General features: G+C 53.7%; 1 protein-coding gene and 1 non-coding gene across 3 annotated transcripts in view; both read left to right on the top strand.

Annotated features, from left to right (window-relative positions):
• Positions 1-19518, top strand: part of PRUNE (prune exopolyphosphatase) — a 34477-nt gene extending 14959 nt beyond the window's left edge. Inside the window, exons 5-8 of one of the 2 annotated variants that reach the window (XM_015424507.1) lie at positions 1419-1577; positions 2329-2423; positions 4642-4800; positions 18958-19518. In XM_015424507.1, coding sequence (XP_015279993.1) covers positions 1419-1577; positions 2329-2423; positions 4642-4800; positions 18958-19413 — 869 coding nt within the window. In that variant the 3' untranslated portion in view covers positions 19414-19518. The remainder of the gene's footprint in view (positions 1-1418; positions 1578-2328; positions 2424-4641; positions 4801-18957) is intronic. The other variant, XM_015424508.1, reaches the window with a different exon arrangement.
• On the top strand, positions 6827-6898 carry TRNAA-GGC. The gene has a single exon. It is a non-coding gene; the product is annotated as a tRNA-Ala (tRNA).
• Positions 19519-19936: the final 418 nt, after the last annotated feature.

A 19936-nucleotide genomic window follows, 5' to 3' on the forward strand; every position in this document is an offset into this window, starting at 1 on the left:
AGCTCCCCCAGACTGGATCAGACCACTGGTCTATCAAGATCAGTATTGTCTGTTCGGACTAGAAGAAGCTCTCCAGGGTCTCAGGCGGAGGCTCTTTTGGAATGGCTGTGGCTCAGTGGCAGAGCATCTGCCTGGCATGCAGAGGGTTGCAGGTTCAATCCCCGGCAGCATCTCCAGTTACAAAGGACCAGGCAGGAGGTGATGGGAAAGACCTTTAACCTGTGACCCGGGAGAGCTGTAAAGAGGGGCCGTGGCTCAGTGGCAGAGCATCTGCCTGGCATGCAGAGGGTTGCAGGTTCAATCCCCGGCAGCATCTCCAGTTACAAAGGACCAGGCAGGAGGTGATGGGAAAGACCTTTAACCTGTGACCCGGGAGAGCTGTAAAGAGGGGCCGTGGCTCAGTGGCAGAGCATCTGCCTGGCATGCAGAGGGTTGCAGGTTCAATCCCCGGCAGCATCTCCAGTTACAAAGGACCAGGCAGGAGGTGATGGGAAAGACCTTTAACCTGTGACCCGGGAGAGCTGTAAAGAGGGGCCGTGGCTCAGTGGCAGAGCATCTGCCTGGCATGCAGAGGGTTGCAGGTTCAATCCCCGGCAGCATCTCCAGTTACAAAGGACCAGGCAGGAGGTGATGGGAAAGACCTTTAACCTGTGACCCGGGAGAGCTGTAAAGAGGGGCCGTGGCTCAGTGGCAGAGCATCTGCCTGGCATGCAGAGGGTTGCAGGTTCAATCCCCGGCAGCATCTCCAGTTACAAAGGACCAGGCAGGAGGTGATGGGAAAGACCTTTAACCTGTGACCCGGGAGAGCTGTAAAGAGGGGCCGTGGCTCAGTGGCAGAGCATCTGCCTGGCATGCAGAGGGTTGCAGGTTCAATCCCCGGCAGCATCTCCAGTTACAAAGGACCAGGCAGGAGGTGACTGGAAAGACCCTGGAGAGCTGTTAAGAGGGGCTGTGGCTCAGTGGCGGAGCCTATGCTTGGCTACTATGTTCCGTAGCAGAGATTCTCCAAGTCTCTCTATGATTAGTTGTTGTAGATTTTCCGGGTTGTCTGGCCGTGGTCTTGAGCTTGTAGGACCTGAACGGCATCCTCAGAGGTATAACACAGAAAGATGGAGCACTCTCTGCATCAAGGTGAGAAGAAAAATGGTAGGCAGGTAATTTATATCTACTCAGGAAGGTGGGGTAGGGCTGAGTCATTATCTTGTAGGAGTTCCCCCGGGAACATGCTAATGGAGGAGCTTTCCTGAGGAGGTTCTTTAGTATATGGATTGTTTCCTGAGGTTTCCTGAGGAGGTTCTTTTGCATGTGGATTCTGATCTTAACTGTAGTGCTATTGTCAGATGTAGAGCCTTTATGTTAGTTTTCCACACTCTTAACTTCGATAGCGCAGCTCAGACCCTTGTGTTTTGGTTCCGCAGGGACCATCGTGCTCGACTGTGTCAACATGGCCCCCGAGGCTGGCAAAGTGACCCCCAAGGATGTTCGTTTCGCTTCCCTCCTTGAATACAAGTTCCCGGATCTGCCCCCGAGAGGCGTCATATTCGAGGCACTGCAGAATGCCAAGTTTGACGTCTCAGGTACGTCCCCGTCTGACAAAGAGCGTCATCTCCAGAAGACGGAGCAAAGGCATATTCCCAGACTCTAATCTGGGAGAACCGGGTTTGATTCCCCGCTCCTCCACATGCAGCTGCTGGTGTAACCTTGGGTCAGTCGCAAGCTCTCTCGGAGCTGTTCTCTCAAGGGCAGCTCTGAAAAAAGCTCTCTCAGCCCCGCCTACCTCACAGGGTGTCTGTTGCGGGGAGGGGAAGGGAAAGGCGATCGTAAGCCGCTCTGAGACGCCTTCGGGTAGTGAAGGGCGGGGTATAAATCCAATCTCCTCTTCTTCTTCCTTCTTACTGGACTCTAATCTGGGAGAACCGGGTTTGATTCCCCACTCCTCCGCATGCAGCTGCTGGTGTAACCTTGGGTCAGTCGCAAGCTCTCTTGGAGCTGTTCTCTCAAGGGCAGCTCTGAAAAAAGCTCTTTCAGCCCCGCCTACCTCACCGGGTGTCTGTGGCGGGGAGGGGAAGGGAAAGGAGTTTGTGAGCCGCTCTGAGACTCCGTCGGGTAGTGAAGGGCGGGGTATAAATCCAGTCTCTTCTCTCTTCTCTACTGTCTGGTCCTTTATAACTGGAGCTGCTGAGGGTTGAACCTGGGGACCTTTGGCATGTGAATCAAGGCCTCTGCTCCGCTGCTGAGTCCTGGTCCCCGTTCCACTTGTGCTGCTCATCTCCCACATCTCCTCCTCCGGCGTAATCGTCCCTCACGCTTGGTGTCTCTTCCTCTCAGGACTCACGACCGAGCAGATGCTGAGGAAAGACCTTAAAGCTGTCTCTGGGAAAGACGTTGTCATTGCGCTTAGCTCTGTGTACGTGACTTTACAGGTAGGGGTGAAATGTGGGTCCCTGGTGGGTTTAAAAAATTTTTTTTTGCTGAGTATTTGTGTGTGTGTGTGTGTGTGTGTGTGTGTGTGTGTGTGTGTGTGTGTGTGCCTGGAAGTCATGGTGGACCTCTGGCGACCCCTAGTGGGGCTTGGACGCTTCAGAGAGGCGGCTTGCTGTTGCCTGCCTCTGCATCCCAGCCCGGGTATTCCTCGGAGGTCTCCCATCCCAAGTATTTGTGGCTTTTGTTTTGGGGACTTCAGCCGCCGAGATGGAACGGCTGTTCTGGTGAGTGGCCATCGGTGGCTGCGGAAGCGTTTCCATTTTATATGTTTTATTTATTGAACACACTTAAAAAGGTTAAAGGTTTCCCCTTGCTCAAGAGCCAGTCGAATCCGACTCTAGGGATGCTAATCTCCGTTTCCAAGCCGAAGAGCCAGCGCTGTCCGAAGACGTTTCCATGGTCATGTGGCCGACATGACTAGACACCGAGGCACATGGAACGTTGTTACCTTCCCACCGAAGCGGTGCCTATTTATCTACTTGCAATTTCTTGCTTTCAAACTGCTAAGTTGGCAGGAGCTGGAGACGGGAGCTCACTCCATCAAGCGGCACACTCGGGTCTCGAACTCCTGAACTACCGACCTTCCGGTCTGCAGTTCAGCGTCTTAACCACTTGAGCCACCGCAGCCCAACTTTAACACACTTAGGTGCCACATTTAAGACAGGTTCCCAATGCGGTGCCCACCGGTACTTCCCTTGGCACCCGCTGAGCTTTCCAAAAAGTGGGTGGGGCCATTGTAAGGCAGGGCCTCTTATTGGCTTCCCACATCCAAATGAAAGGTTTTTTCATTGGAGGATCAGAAGGACCAGCAAGCACCTGGGGTTCCCCCCCCCCTTTCAGGCTTTCCTTCTTTCCTGGAAGTGCAAAACCGGAGGCATTCTGCTTGGCTCCGCCTCCCGTTGGAAAACTGGAGGCATTCTGCTTGGCTCCGCCTCCCGTGGAAAACCGGAAGCATTCTGCTTAGCTCCACCTCCCATGGAAAACCGGAAGGATTCTGCTTGGCTCCGCCTCCCATGGAAAACCGGACGCATTTTGCTTGGCTCCACCTCCCGTTGGAAACCGGAAGGATTCTGCTTGGCTCCGCCTCCCGTGGAAGCCATTTTGGGGGTGGCATTCACCACCCCCTCTCAGAATTCTCAGTGTGCTCCCAGGCTCAGAAAGGTCGGGGATCCCTGACTGAAGACATTAAAACGTCACTAAAGTAGAGTCTATATAAAATATTTAAACGATTCGATCAAAACATATAAATACAGAACACACCTAACCAGGGAGGAGGACCAATAACAGTTACTTGGGAATTGGCAAACCGAACCAAAACGTCTTTGCCCTCTGGCGGAAGACAACGATAGGGGGAGACAGATGAATCTCCCTTGGTTCCGAAGTTCCAGAGCCACCACCAAGAAGGCCCTTTTGCCACCTAGTTAGACTCCGCTTGCGGGGGCACCCGAAACAGGACCTCCAGAGATGACCGGAGCGTTCCCTTTTGTGTATTGGCTCTGCACTGTATTCTTGGTCCTTGGGGGGGGGCAACCGTGGGAGGGCTTCTAGTGTTCTCGCCCCACTGCTGGACCTCCTGAGGGCACCTGGTATTTTTGGCCACTGTGTGACACAGAGTGTTGGACTGGAGGGGCCATTGGCCTGATCCAACATGGGCTTCTGTTCTTATGTTAAGAGCCGAGGTCCATCGGTGGCTATTAACCACAAGGTATATATAGGAACTCTCGGTCTGGGGAAAGTGATGCTCTGTCTTCTTGGTGCTTGGGGGGGGCAACAGTGGGAGGGCTTTTGGAGTTCTGGCCCCACTGCTGGACCTCCTGAGGGCCCCTGGTATTTCTGGCCACTTTGTGACAGAGTGTTGGACTGGATGGGCCATTGGCCTGATCCAGCATTGGCTTCTCTATTGTTCTTATGTTAAGAGCTGAGGTCCATCAATGGCTATTAGCCACAAGGTATAGATAGGAACTCTCGGTCTGAGGCAAGGGATGCTCTGTATTCTTGGTGCGGGGGGGGGGGGCAACAGTGGGAGGGCTTCTGGAGTTCCGGCCCCACTGCTGGACCTCCTGAGGGCACCTGGTATTTCTGGCCGTTGTGTGACAGAGTGTTGGACTGGAGGAGCCATTGGCCTGATCCAACATTATGTTCTTATGTTCCATGCAGGACTTCTTGCGCCGTCCAGCCGTGGAACAGGATTTGTGCGCCTTCTGCCGACAGAGAGGCTACGATGCGCTGGTTGTGATGGCCATCTCCTTCAACGAGCAGAACGACCCCTCCCGGCAACTCGCCGTGTACAGCCAGCAAGGGGCACTCCAGACAGCGGTAAGCCCATTTGCGAGTCTCGCGGTGAAGGAGCGGCAAGGATTTCCCTGGAAACTGTGGAGATTTCTGGGCAGTTGCCGAGTTCTTTCCCAGAGCCCGTGGCTCGTCTCCGATTAAGAACATAAGAACATAAGAGATGCCAATGTTGGATCAGGCCAAAGGCCCATCCAGTCCAACACTCTGTATCCCACAGTGGCCAGAAATACCAGTGCCATCAGGAGGTCCAGCAGTGGGGCCAGGACATTAGAAGCCCTCCCACTGTTGACCCCCCCCCCCAAGCACCAAGATGACAGAGCATCACTTGCCCCAGAGTCCCTATCTATACCTTGTGGCTAATAGCCACTGATGGACCTCTGCTCCATATGCTTATCTAATTCCCTTTTGAAGCCGTCCATGCTTGTAGCTGCCACCACTTCCTGTGGCAGTGAGTTCCATGTGTGAATCACCCTTTGGGTGAAGAAGGACTTCCTTTTATCCGTTCTAACCCGACCGCTCTGCAGTTTCATGGAGTGCCCACGAGTTCCTGTATTGTGAGAAAGGGAGAAAAGTACCTCTTTCTCTACCTGCTCTTTCCCATGCATAATCTTATAAACCTCAATCATGTCACCCCTCAGTCGTCGTTTCTCCAAGCTAAAGAGCCCTAAGCTCTTTAGCTTGGATTCGGTCCCAGTCCGGCTCTGATGTGGTCCTGGGCTATTTGAGAGACCCGTGGCTCTCAAAACCTTCAGTGCACTTCCTGCTTCGAGACTTCTGTTGAGAAGCACCTGCCCACGTGTCGCAGAACCCCTTTTGCACCGCGGAGGATTCTGGGACATATCCTAAGCAATGCTCCCTCTAAGCTGTGGAGTCCTGTGAGCAAAAATTCTACTTTGTGAGCAACTGGCATCAAAGTTGTGAGCAAGCGATTTGGCTACTGCATAAATTAGGTTACTCTGGAGCCATCCTTCCCTGAGCTAAGACAAAAATGTGTGAGCCAGAGGCTTAAAAACTGTGAGCTAGCTCACACTAACTCAGCTTAGAGGGAACACTGACCCTAAGCAATGCTCCCTCTAACTGTGGAGTCTTGTGAGCAAAAATTCTACTTTGTGAGCTGCCCGCATTAAAGTTGCGGGCGAGCAATTTGGCGACGGCATAAATTAGTTTGCTCTGGAGCCCTCCTGCCTGAGCGGAGACAAACATGTGTGAGCCGGGGGCTAGAAAGCTGTGAGCTGGCTCACACTAACTCAGCTTAGGGGGAACCCTGATCCTAAGGTGCCCATTCCGTTTGCACGGTGTGCTCACCAATCCGGTCTGTCTCCGCGTTTCAAACGGGGGAGGGTGCCCGAGAAAATTCCGAAGACGCACTGGCACATTGGAGAGGAACAATGGGCAGTCACAACCCGTGTCTTCCTTTAGGAGGATAGTCGGCCATGGCTGACTTTCTCTTTGAGAAACCCCAGTAGACCTGTGCTTGGTCCCCAGGACACATTGTGAAGGCCACTGTTTTTGCAAGTCGTGGACAAGTATGCTTCTATACAGCTGCTGTACTTATTTGGAGGGGCCACATGGCTCAGTGGTAAGGCATCTGCTTGGCATGCAGAAGGTCCTGCCACGTTCAGTCCCCGGCATCCCCAGTTGAAAGGACCAGGCAGGAGGTGATGGGAAAGACCTCAGCCTTAGACCCTGGAGAGCTCTTTCTGTGGAGGGGCTGTGGCTCAGTGGTAGAGCATCTGCTCGGCATGCAGAAGGCCCCAGGTTCAATCCCTGGCATGTCCAGTTCAAAGGACCAGGCAGCAGGTGACGTGAAAGATCTCTGCCTGAGACCCTGGAGAGCAGCTGCCAGTCTGAGTAGACAATCCTGATCTCAGTGGATCAAGGGTAAGGAGCTGTGGCTCAGTGGTAGAGCATCTGCTCGGCATGCAGAAGGCCCCAGGTTCAATCCCTGGCATGTCCAGTTCAAAGGACCAGGCAGCAGGTGACGTGAAAGATCTCTGCCTGAGACCCTGGAGAGCAGCTGCCAGTCTGAGTAGAGAGCTCTTTCTGGGGAGGGGCTGTGGCTCAGTGGTAGAGCTTCTGCTTGGCATGCAGAAGGTCCCAGGTTCAATCCCTGGCAGCATCTCCAGTTAAAAAGGACCAGGCAGCAGGTGACGTGAAAGACCTCAGCCTGAGACCCCGGAGAGCAGCTGCCAGTCTGAGTAGAGAATGCCAACCTTAATGGATCTAGGGTCTGTTAGTATACGGCAGCTTCATGTTTTGGGGAGGGGCCGTGGCTCAGTGGCAGAGCCTCTGCTCGGCATGCAGAAGGTCCCCGGTTCAATCCCAGCTAGCATCTCCAGTTAAAACCGCTCAGGTGGTAGATGGTGTGAAAGGTCTCCTCCTGAGACCCTGGAGAGCGGCTGCCAGTCAGAGCAGACGAGACTGACCTTTGGAAGCAACACAGGCTTTGATGGATTCAGCGTAAGGCAGCTTCATGTGTTCGTTTCTGACAGAGGCTTGCGGGAAATTTTGCCTCTCCGAAGCAGAGGTGGGCAGATTCCGGGGGGGGGGAGGCACATCTGGCCTGTGAGAGTTTTTCCTTCATCCCTCAAGCTGCTTGACAACTTATCAGGAGTACCATCCTTCCGGACAGCAGACTGGACAGCACAGAGGATTTATCCTCTGGTTACAGTAACATCTGAACTGAACAGAACTGCTGTCAGTTCTAGCCCTGCGCTGGTGTGAGCTACCAGCCTTGTCCCCAGCTCGCCGTCCACCCAGCGGTTCGAAAGCTTCGGCGAGTAGATGAAATGGGTACCACTCCTTAGAGAGGGTGGGCACACTTAAAACCCCCCCCCGGTGGGGGGAGGTGTTAGCCGGCGAAACGGAATGTCCAGCTCGGAAGCTCGGAAGCCTGGAAAGATCTCCTCGGCATCAAGAAGCCTGCGATGGGCCGATCCGGCCAGGCGGTGGCAGTGTGGCGCTGCGACTTGAAGCAGTCCTGGAAAAAGCTGACGTCATCAAGACAAGCCGAGTGGATGCCGTCTGGAACACATCTAAGCCTACAGCTGAACAAAATCCCCGTCGGCTGCAAACGTGCGTGACTTAAAAAGATGTGTATGTTGTCCTCCTTTACCCCTATGAATCATTGTTAGTCCCGTGTGAATATGTGTAACTGTAAATCACTCAGAGCCAGCAGGTGACGTGAAAGACCTCTGCCTGAGACCCCGGAGAGCAGCTGCCAGTCCGAGTATTATTATTTTTTTTCTTTTAAAACCGACCATCGCTTTTCATGATCCACACAGTCGAACGTTTTGCTGTAGTCTGTGAAACGCAAGCTTGCTTTCTTCTGAAATTATCTTGTATGCTCAGGTAGCTAACGTAAATTTGCAGTATGAACTCTGGTGCCTCCTCCTGAATCCAGCATGAACCTCTGACGTTTCTCATTTCATACGCGGTAACAATCTTCGTTGTAGATTTTGAGCGTGAGAAATCAATGCGATGGTCTGAGAGTTGCTGCAGTCTTTGACATCGCCTTTTTTTGGAATTGGGATGTAAATTCGGTGTCCCCAGTCTGTGGGCCATTGTTTTGTTTTCTATATTTGTCGGCACAATCTAGTTAAGTTTTTGATGGATTCTGTTTCTGTGGCTTGGTGTCTACTCCTGGCGGCTTGTATCTCCCACTTTCTCTCAGTGCAGCTATCACGTTACTTTCTAAAACTGCAGGTTTATAAAATTAAGTATGGGGTGGGGAGGGTTGACAGAGAGAACGTTTTCTCGCTCTCCCCAATGGGGCAACCAATGCAGCCGTTGGGCAGTAGGTTCAGGATGGACAAAAGGAAATACTACTTTACACAGAGTGATGACAATGTGGAATTCACTGCCAGGGGATGTAGTGATGGCCACAGGAGCAAACAGCATTTCAAGGGGATTAGATAGATTCATGGAGGATATGTTTATCAATGGCTACGAGCCATGGTGGCTGAGGGTAACTTCCACATTCAAAGGCACTGATTCTCTGAATCCCAGAGCCGGGAGGCAACATTAGGGGAAAGCCTTGCCTGGTTGGACGGCCAACAACAGGGCTGAGAGGCTGAGGCCTTCCCCTGAGAGAAGAGCCCTGCTGGGTCAGACCAGGGAGGGTCCATCTAGTCCAGCCTCCTGCCTCACACACTGTCCAACCAGTTCCTCTGGAGGGCCAGGAACAGGGCAGAGAGGCCGAGTCCTTCCCCTGAGAAGAACCTCAGAAGAGCCCTGCTGGGTCAGACCAGGGAGGGTCCATCCAGTCCAGCCTCCCGTCTCACACAGTGGCCAACCAGTTCCTCTGGAGGGCCAAGAACAGGGCAGAGAGGCCGAGGCCTTCCCCTGATGTTGCCTCCTTGCCCCGGGATTCAGAGGCTTAGTGCCTCTGAACGTGGAGGTTCCCCTCCGTCACCATGGCTGGTAGCCGCTGATAGACTCATCCACCACAGAGGATAAGTTCATCGACGCCCCCCTCCTCTCCTGCCCTTCAGCTGTTCTCCTGGGCATCCTGACAGTTTCTCCCCTCTGGGAGATTCGGTCCTGCCCCCCCCTTGCCCCCCTTTTAGGGATCACCAGCAGGGCCGGGAAAGGAGCACTGCGCACCCTCTGCCCGTGCGCCTGGAGCGGCGGCTCTGGCTTCATGGCTTTCCAGAGCACCAGGCGAGGCGAGAGATGCTCACGCAGGCAGCCCGCCCTCCGCCACACTCCCTTCTCTTCCCCCCAAGACGCTCTCTCTGGCTCGTTCGTTTCGCTCTCGTCATTCATTAACCACGGTCAAAGGTTTCGGAGATCGCAGCCAGCCAGAGGAGCGGAAGAAGGGGGGAGGCGGGCGGGCCGAGGACGCAGGAGCTGCGGCCAGATGATGGGAGCGGATCTCCGGCCGGCCCCAGGGATGGCAGGTGAGTGGTGCTTTTGGCTCGTCCGTGTCCCCCTCTCCGGCTTGGCGAGGGTCTGTCTCTCACCTCCGGGAACATGATTTCTTGCTTTCCATCTCCTCCCTCCCCCCCGGCTGGGAATGGAAACCAGCAGAGACGTTTGCGAAGCCCATTCTTCCTCCGTTCTCGTTTTTTTCTCTTGTTTGCAATCCCCGGCGGATCCTTCTTCCAAAATGCGCCCGTTCGCTAATCCGGCGAAGGGAGCGTCGACTCCGGAAAGCGCACACTCTGAAAAATTGGACTCGAATCGAGCTGTTAATGGACACGTTAATTCTCTCTCTCTCTCTCTCTCTCTCTCTCTCTCTCTCTCACTTTTCCTGTTCTTTTTGCACGGGGCAGGTCTAGAAATTTCTGGCCTGTACTTGAATTTGCGCTTCCCGAGAGCGTGGAAGGCTTCTAGAAGAACCGCTTTTATCCCGTTTTAAAACACGCAGGTTTCCAGTCCTCAGTGTTTCCCAGGGGGCTTCTAACGTCAAGTTACATCGGCTGTTCCTGCTAAAGGCCCCAGGGACCAGAGCGGGTCTTAGGGAGGGTCCGCGAATTCAGCGTTCCCTCTAAGCTGAGTTAGTGTGAGCTAGCTCACCATTCTTTAGCCTCCGGCTCACACGTTTTTGTCTCGGCTCAGGAAGGAGGGCTTTGGAGCAAACTAGTTTACGCAGCAGCCAAATCGCTTGCTCACAACTTTAATGCCGGTAGCTCACAAAGTAGAATTTTTGCTCACAGGACTCCACAGCTTAGAGGGAACATTAGTCGGCGTCAGCGTTCCCTCTAAGCTGAGTTAGTGCGAGCCAGCTCAGTTTTTTAGCCTCCGGCTCACACATCTTTGCCTTAGCTCAGGAAGGATGGCTCCAGAGCGTACCGATGGATGCAGTGTCAAAATCGCTCGCTCACAGCTTCAATGCCAGTTGCTCACAAAGTAGAACTTTTGCTCACAAGACTCCACAGTTTCGAGGGAGCATTGGTCGGTGTGACCTGTTATAGAGGGTGGGGTCCTATCTGTGAGAAGTGGAGGACTAGTTTGGGTGGAGGGGTTACATCCGGGGGGGCGGAGGACTAGTTTGGGTGGAGGGGTTATGTCTGTGGGGGGGCTGCAGCTGTTTACAATTTCCCCCTCGTCCGAATCTCTCCTGGGATTACGACGCTCCGTGTTATCTGGAGTAGAATTTAGACATTTGAAAATCTGTGATTCTTGCAGAGTTGCTTTTCTGGAACAAAGGTGCCCCCCCAAAAACACATAAAAGTAAACTGAAAAATAAACTAAGCCGAAACCTGTGCTAAGACAGTATTTTTTAAAAAAAATTAGGCCTACCCAGAAAACAATGTTCCCTCTAAGCGGTGGAGTCTTGTGGGGAAAAATTCTACTTTGTGAACTCCTGGCATTAAAGTTGGGAGCGAGCGATTGGGCTACGGCATAAATTGGTTTTCTCTGGAGCCCTCCTTCCTGAGCTAAGGCAAAAATGTGTGAGCTGGAGGCTAAAAAACTGTGAGCCGGCTCACACTAACTTCTGATTGGCCGCCGGAGATCTAATTGCCTGCGCAGGTTAAAATAACGTTATTTCCACAGCTGCCACCACAGTAGAACGGATTTTGAGTCCAGTAGCCCCTTTAGGACCCACAATGGTCGAATCAACCTTTGTCAGTCTTCAAGGTGCCCCTGGACTCAAAATATGTTCTACCACTTTGGACCGCCGCGGCTGCCCGCCTCGATCTGCCACCACCAGTGTTCCCTCTAAGCTGAGTGAGTGTGAGCCGGCTCACAGTTTCTTAGCCTCCGGCTCACACATTTTTTTGCCTCCGCTCAGGGAAGGATGGCTCCAGAGCCAACTAATTCATGCAGCAGCCCAATCGCTCGCTCACAACTTTAATGCCGGCAGCTCACAAAGGAGAATTTTTGCTAAACGAGACTCCACAGCTTAGAGGGAGCGTTGGTTGCACCACAGTGTCAGAATCCCAACGCTGCCCTCAGGCCGACACCCCCCCCCCCCGATCCAGAAAGCGCTTTGGGAGTGCCAGGCGCCGTTCTCATTCGTGACCACTAACAAGCGATCGTAAACATGGCACTGTTTGTGTGTGGCTCGGTCACTCACACACACACACACCCACGAGCTTTCCAGGAAAAGGGGAGAATGTTGGAAAAGACGACAAAAAGACATCTCCGTTGGCAGCCGGCTCGCCCCTCCGGACCTCCCAGCGTCTTCCTTCCTGGCCTTGGAGTGCCCGCTATTACGGGCAGCTGCAGGGATTGGCACTCTCTGGCCCTTTGCAGTGAATACCAATGAGGGCGCTTGTTTTGGCCTGTGGGAAGGGATCCGTGTGGCCTCCGGCCTTTCATGTGACTCGCATCTGCGAGATCTGGGCTGCTGCCGGCAATTCCAGCCGCCTTCGATCTCCGGGCACAGCACGGGTCGGTATCCTCTGCTCGGGGCACAGGGCCATCGAATCATAGAATCACAGAATGTTAGAGTTGGAAGGGACCTTGCAGGTCATCTAGTCCCCCTGCACTCTGCAGGAGCATCGCCAAAAGATAGCCCTGCAACATACCCGGAAGATGGTCGCCCAGCCTCCCTCTGCTTGAACACGTCCAGTGAAGGAGCATCCCCCACCTCCCAAGGCAGACTGTTTCACTGCTCAACCACTCGTACAGTTAGGAAGTTTCTCCTGATATGATTCCCTTGTGATTTCCACCCATGAGATCTAGCCTTGCAATCTGGAGCCAGAGAGAATAGATCCGCTCCATCTTCTACATGACAGCCCTTCAGATACTTGAAGGCTGCAATCATGTCCCCTCTAAGCCTTCTCCTTCCCAGGCTAAACAGACCCAACTCTTTCAGCCTTTCCTCGGAAGACTTGGATTCCAACCCTCTCGCCATCCTGAGAGCCAGTTTGGTGTCGTGGTGAAGTGCGCGGACTCTAATCTGAGAGAACCGGGTTTGATTCCCCACGCCTCCACTTGCAGCTGCTGGAGGACCTGGGGCAAGCCATAGTTCTGTCAAGAGCTCTCCTTGAAAAAGAGCAGTTTCTGTCAAGAGCTCTCTCAGCCCCGCCTACCTCCCAGGGTGCCTGTTGTGGGGAGGGGAAGGGAAAGGAGTTTGTGAGCCGCTCTGAGACTCCCTTGGGTAGTGAAGGGCAGGGTATAAATCCAATCTCCTCCTCCTCCTCTTCTTCTTTTTCTTCTTCTTGCCCTCTTCTGGCCACGCTTAGTGGCAGAAGCAGGTGGACTTTCCCTCGAAATCGGCCAGGGAAGTCCAACTTTCAGCTTTGGCGTAGCAGTTAAGAGTGTTGGAGTGGGCCCTGACCTTGGATAGCTGAGGCAAGCCCGATCTCGTCAGCTAAGCAGGGTCGATTCTGGCAAGGACTTGGATGGGAAACCTCCTTGGAATACCAGAGGTGGGAGGCGGGGGCAGGCTTTATCCAGCCACCTCTCTGAATATCCTCCAGGCCCCAGTTTGGTGTAGTGGTTAAGTGCACGGCCTCTAATCTGGGAGAACCGGGTTTGATTCCCCACTCCTCCACTTGCAGCTGCTGGATGACCTTGGGGCAGTCACAAGCTCTGTCAGAGCTGTCCTTGAAAAAGAGCAGGTTGTGTCAGAGTTATCTCAGCCTCACCCACCTCTGTTGTGGGGAGGGGAAGGGAAAGGAGTTTGTAAGCCGCTCTGAGACTCCTTTGGGGAGTGAAGGGCGGGGTATAAATCCAATCTCTTCTTCTTCTTCTTCTTCTTGAGGCGAAGTATCGTAGGGGTCAGTCACCAGAGGTCACCACAACCTCCAGGTGCGCACACACAAACACACACTCTCATACACACATGCACACTCACATATGAAAATACAAAAAAAAAAAAATTAAGAGTGCCGGACTGGAATCTGGGAAACGGAGTTTTGAATCTCCTCTCTGCCGCAAAAGCTCGCTGCGGGGACCTTGGGCCAGTCATGCACTCTGAGCCGAGCCGACCTCGCAGGGTTGCTGTGAGGATAAAAACAGGGGAGGGGAGAAGAATGGTGTAAGCCGCTTTGGGTCTCCACCGAGGAGAAAGGCGGGATAGGAATCAAATAAATCAATAACTTTTATCGGTCCCGTGTCCGATCTTGCGGGGCCTTCTTAGGGGTGGCCCCGCTGGGCAGTTAGTGGCTTCCCGGGGGGACCCCCCTCGGTGGTTGGAAGAGTCCCTGCTCCATGACTGAATTCTCCTGTTTCTCCACCCTTTGACATCTCTCGGGCTTCTAAAGACGTCATGATTTAATAGAAATTAACGCTGCCGTCCCTTCCTTTATGCAAACACCGCCACCTCTTTTGTGCTTTTAGGGTTCCCAGAGCACATGGATCCAGCGCCATTTGGCAGAATTCCCGTCTCGGACCTTGCCGGCTTTTGTGTCTGTTCCCGTTTTCATCCTGTTTTTCTTTCGGGACGGCACCCCCCCTGCCATTGTCTCCTCACAACAGCCCTGTGAGGTAGGCCAGACTGAGAGAAAGAGGGACTGGCCCAAATTCATGACTGTGGGGGAATCTGTACCTAGGTTTCCCAGATCATGATCCAACTAGATCTTTGGTGTAGTGGTTAAGTGCGCGGACTCTAATCTGGGAGAACCGGGTTTGATTCCCCCACTCCTCCACATGCAGCCAGCTGGGCGACCTTGGGCCTGTCACAAGTTCTCTCAAGAGCAGTTCTCGAAAGAGCTCTTTCAGCCCCACCTACCTTCCAGGGTGTCTGTTGTGGGGAGGGGGAGGGAAAGGAGTTTGTAAGCCGCTCTGAGACTCCAAGTGAAGGGCGGGGTATAAATCCAATCTTCTCCTCCTCCCTCCTCCTCCTCCTCCTCCTTCTTGACTCTAATCTGGGAGAACCGGGTTTGATTCCCCACTCCTCCTCCACTTACAGCTGCTGGATGACCTTGGGCAAGCCATAGTTCCGATGAGAGCTGTCCTTGAAAGAGAGCCGTTTCTGCCAGAGCTCTCTCAGGCCCACCCACCTCACAGGGTGTCTGTTGTGGGGAGGGGAAGGGAAAGGAATTTGTAAGCTGCTCTGAGACTCCTTTGGGTACTGAAGGGCGGGGTATAAATTCAATCTCCTCCTCCTCCTCTTTTTCCTCTTCCTCTTCCTCCCCCTCCTTCTCTTCTTCTTCTCTTTCTCTGTCCTCTTAGCTCATTAGAGTCCTTTGAATCCACCCCAGGTGAGTCTTTGGGGGGGGGGTCCGGAGCCCTGTTTCTAACAGTGGGCAGCCAGCTGTTTCTTCCTGGCGTCCCAGTATATTACCTCTGTGCGTGCAGCATCCATTTGATCACCACAGCTACGTAGTAGGTCCTCGAAGGATACAGGAGGTGCCCTGCAAGATCCAACCAAAGGATTGCTCAGCCTGTGGCATTTAAAATCATAGAATCATAGAGTTGGAAGGGATCTCCAGGGTCATCTAGTCCACCCCCCCAGCACAATGTAGGAAACTCACAAATCCCTCCGGGGGGCAGCCGTCTGCCACAGCATCCTGTTTACAGCAGGGGGGCAACCCCAAACTTCTGAGGAGGCCACAAAATGGGGGACCATCTAACTGTCATGCCTTTATCCTACTCTCCCTTCAATGAACTCCGTGTGGCATGTATATCCCCCCCCCCAACTTGAGCCAGTTTGGTGTCGAGGTTAAGTGCGGATACTCTAATCTGGGAGAACCGGGTTTGATTCCCCCACTCCTCCCCTTGCAGCTGCTGGATGACCTTGGGCAAGCCACAGTTCTCTCAGAGCTGTTCTCTCAGGAGCAGTTCTGTCAGAGTTCTCTCAGCCCCACCTACCTCACAGGGTGTCTGTAGTGGAGAGGGGAAGGGAAAGGAGTTTGTAAGCTGCTCTGAGACACCTTTGGGTAGTGAAGGGCGGGGGATGAATCCAATCTCCTCCTCCTCCTCTTCTTCTGTGTCCACGCAAGTTTCTAGGTTACAGATTGTTCCCTCTAAGCTGAGTTAATGTGAGCTAGCTCACGGTTTTTTAGCCTCCGGCTCACACATTTTTGTCTTAACTCAGGGAGGAGGGCTCCAGAGCAAACTAATTTATGCAGTAACCAAATCGCCCACTCACAACTTTAATGACTGTAGCTCACAAAGTGGAATTTTTGCTCACAAGACTCCACAGCTTAGAGGGAGCATTGCTCCCAGGGTGTCTGTTGTGGGGAGGGGAAGGAGTTTGTCAGCCGCTCCAAGACTCCCTTGGGTAGTGAAGGGCGGGGTATAAATCCAATCTCTTCTTCTTCCTCTTCTTCTTCTTCTCACAACAGCCCTGCGAGGTAGTTAGGCTGAGAAGCTGAGAAGGAGTTTTTGACCCACGGTTTGCCAATAAACTTCCTAGCTGAGAGGGGATTCGAACCTGTGTCACTCTAACCACTCGACTGCATTGTCTCATGATGGGACTCTCCTGACTGGGGGCTGAGGGCAGAGCCGGCTGTAGGTGGGGGGGTCTGGTCCTAATGACCTCCTTGGGACATCCATTTCAATAGACTGACCGATGTGCTTAGAGAGGCCACTTGCCTACAAGAAAATCAGGACTCGTACATGGTTTGTCATTCCCTTTTTTCACCTTCACTACAACCCTGCGAGGTAGGTTAGGCCGAAAGAGAGTGCGCCCTGCCCCTGAGCTCCCTTACCCATCCCAGGGTAAGCCACCCCTCCCCAACGATGTTTCTGTCCCAGCCAAACTGACCACTTCCCTGTCCCTCACAGAGGCCGGCCTGCAGACATTCCACTACATTTTCTCCTTTCCTTCCATTTCTCTGAATCAGTTCACGGCTCGGATGGTCCAGTGGCCCGTTTGGTTCCTTCCCGGAGCTCCAACCGCCGTGGCAGACATGCCGAGCCCCCGAGAGGGGCCGTGAGTCACAGTTCAGGGCGGGCGAGGCCCGGCGCGTGCTGCCGCCTCTGTCCTCAGCTGACTTCCGTCTCTCGGAGGGCTAAAAAAAGACAGGAGAAACCGTCGAGCCTCGGGTGCGAAAGAGAACCAAGGAAGGGGGATCCTCTGGCTCCCCGCCACCATTCGCCAGACCCCAGACCTGGGTGCAGGCTGCTCTCCCGGCCAGGTGGGTGGCACAGGGTGGGCAGGAGTGGAGGGGGAAAGATTTTAGGCGGCATCCTGTGGGTTTGTTCTACGAACGGCAGAGCTTTCCCCTGGCGCAAGGAGCCTGCCCACGACGGAAAACTTCTTGTGCCCAGGGAAAGCCTGGCCGGTCGCCAGATCCAGCACAGTGAGGCAATGACTATCCTACATTTTTGAAAGACAGAGAGGGAATTCCGTGCCCCTCTAAAGCTGACCGGCGCACCCTGAATAAATCAGGCGGATTCGCCCGCAGCGATTCGGTTTGCATCGTTTGTTCGGTGTCGTCTAGGCCTTGGGGGGGGGGGAGGGGGGGGGGGGGGGGGGGGGGTTTTTCCTGACTTTGCAGGAAATCCTACTCATAGTCTAGCCGTTAGGCACAAGGTCTTAATGGAACCTTCAGGTTCAGGGGCAGTCTACCTCTGAATGCCAGTTAGTGAAGGAGAAGCAGCAAAGGAGGGTGTGGCGTCTTGTGAGCCAAAATCCTACTTTGTGAGCTCCTGGCGTTCAAGCAGTGAGCGAGCGATTTGGCCGCTGCATAAATTCGTCTTCTCCGGAGCCCTCCTTCCTGAGCAAAGACAAAAATGTTCGAGCCAGAAGCTAAAGAACTGTGAGCTAGCTCACACAAACTCAGCTTAGAGGGAACACTGCTGTGTGCCAGAAGCACCCGTTTGGAATCAGGATGCTGGACTCGCCGGGCGTTGTATTTGGTCCAGCAGGGCTGGTCTTGCGTTCGAATCTGGTCCTCTCCACTGAGTTCAACACGCGCCCCTCTGGGCCTCCACACTTACAAGCCTGTCTTTGTGGCCATGGGGGTTTAGAGCTCTGCCTGCTTTGCTTGCTTTTCAGTTGTTGTTTTACCCTCCGCAGGGTGGTGAGTTTCGTGCCCAGCTGTACCATGTGGGCATGGGGGTTTCAGAACCAACGCTATTTTTGGCCGCGAGTGATTCATGCTTTTCTTCTTCCTCCTCCTGTTTATCATTTGCCGACAACTTTTGGTTCACAAAGAGCTTGTGGACTCCCTTTGGCCCTCCGAGTTACCAGTGTGTTACCAGTGTTCCCTCTAAGCTGAGTTAGTGTGAGTTAGCTCACAGTTTTTTAGCCTCCGGCTCACACATTTTTGTCTTAGCTCAGGAAGGATGGGGCTCCAGAGCAAACTAAGTGATGCAGTAGCCCAATCGCTCACTCACAACTTTAATGCCAGCAGCTCACAAAGTAGAATTTTTGCTCACAAGACTTCCCACAGCTTAGAGGGAGCATAGCCAGTTACTCCAGCAATTTATGGCTCCGGCGATTTACAGTTGACGGGTTGAGTTGCCCAAGGGCAGGCAATGTTGGTCCGTGTCTGGGACAAGACTCGAACCCACCTCTCCCCCACCCCTTCCCAGTTCTCCGTCTGCTGCTCTGTGCTGACCTCCTATGAAATTTCTTTTGTGGTCTGTTTTGAAGAAGAAGAAGAAGAGAGAGAAAGATTGGCTTTATAACCTGCCCTTCACTCGGGAGTCTCAGAGCGGCTTACAGTCTCCTTTCCCTTCCCCTCCCCACAATAGACACCTTGTGAGGTAGGTGGGGCCGAGACAGCTCTTTCGAGGACTGCTCCTAAGAGAACAGCTCTGAGAGAACTTGTGACTGACCCAAGGTCACACCAGCAGCTGCATGTGGAGGAGTGGGGAATCAAACCAAAGTCCATGCTCCTCACCGCTACACCAAACTGGCTCACATGACAGATAGAACCTCCAGCGGCAGAGGCAGTATATTCCTGAATACTAGCCAGTGTGGTGTAATGGATAGAGTGAAGGACCAGGGCCCTCGGTGACTGAGGTTTGAATCTCCCACACACACACTTCTACTGTGGAAACTTGCTGGCCGACTTGGGCCCGTCACAATCTCTCAGCCTGGCCTGCCTCACAAGGTTGTTGTGAGAAAACTGACTAACCGTGCTGGAGGATGGTGGCTTTCATGCCCTGGTTATGGGCTTCCCACTGTTGGAGACAGGATGCCGGTCTAGATGGACCTTTCCTGTGTTCTTGTGTTCTTTTGGATCAGAACCCCTTGGAACTGCAGGGGAAGCTGAGTGTTGACTCTCACAGCACGCTGGGGAAAGGGAACACGTTCCTTCCTGCCCTGAAACACACCGGCAACACTGACGCACTGGATCTATTTCTTTTTATCTCGTTTCCTCGTAGGTGTGCCAAAGCTTGGAGGATTCTAGCAACCCCTCTCTCAGCCTGTCTCCGCTGGAGAGCCCGCACCCCACGCTCCGCGCCTACACGCAGGGCAACGCCACCGCCTCTCGGAAGAAGGTCCTCCCCATCGTCAAAGACTTCCTGAGGGATTGTGGCACCATGCAGCCGTGCCGCAAGACCAGAGCTGAGCCCGCGAACGCGTCCCCCGGCAGAGCCGACAGCCGCCCTCTGGAGAGGGGTGCGGCGGGCCGGAAGGATCCCCCCAAATCCCAGCGCTTGGGGGACGACCTCTTGGGGGATGAAGACACCCACCTGCCCCCTACGCCCATGAACAGCCTGGTGGATGAGTGCCCCCTCGACCAGGGGCTGCCCAAGCTGTCGGCGGAGGCCGTCTTCGAGAAATTCAACCGCATCGCCGTGGCCCGTTCCTGCGAGGACAGCCCCGAGAAGAAGTGAGGCCCTGCGTGGCCCGGCGGCTCTGATTTCAGGGAAACTTTCCAGCCAAGGGTGTGATTGTGGCTCAGGGTGTGTGTGTGTGTGTGTGCGGATGGGTAGCAACGCCTCATTCCAGAGATTAAAGACACGGTATGTTTCTGGATGCGGCTCTCTGTCCCACGTGCCAGGGTTAGCTCAAAAAGCACCCAGGGTGGTTTTTTTTGGGGGGGGAGTATAAATAGGGAGGGGTCTCAGTTGCAGTAGTAGAAGCCTATAATCAGTCACAGTTTTCAGGATTGTTCAATTATTGGCCCCTAACCCTTCCGGGGGCATCACTGTAGGCCCTCAGTTTTGGTGACCCCCTTGATAGCTCTCGCTATAGACAGTGAGGGGAGTAAGAGCGGAGGAACAGCACTATTGGGGGGCAGATGCAGAAATGGGAGGGCAAGATGGTTTTGCAGAAGGTGCAGGTGAGAGATGTTCTTTAAAAAGAAACACTTTATTTTTGGTCACAGTTGAAGCCCATAATCAGTCACGGTTTTCA

The sequence above is a fragment of the Gekko japonicus genome, unplaced genomic scaffold (assembly GCF_001447785.1).
Source record: "Gekko japonicus isolate JY-2015 unplaced genomic scaffold, Gekko_japonicus_V1.1 scaffold142, whole genome shotgun sequence".
Lineage (NCBI taxonomy): Eukaryota > Metazoa > Chordata > Lepidosauria > Squamata > Gekkonidae > Gekko > Gekko japonicus.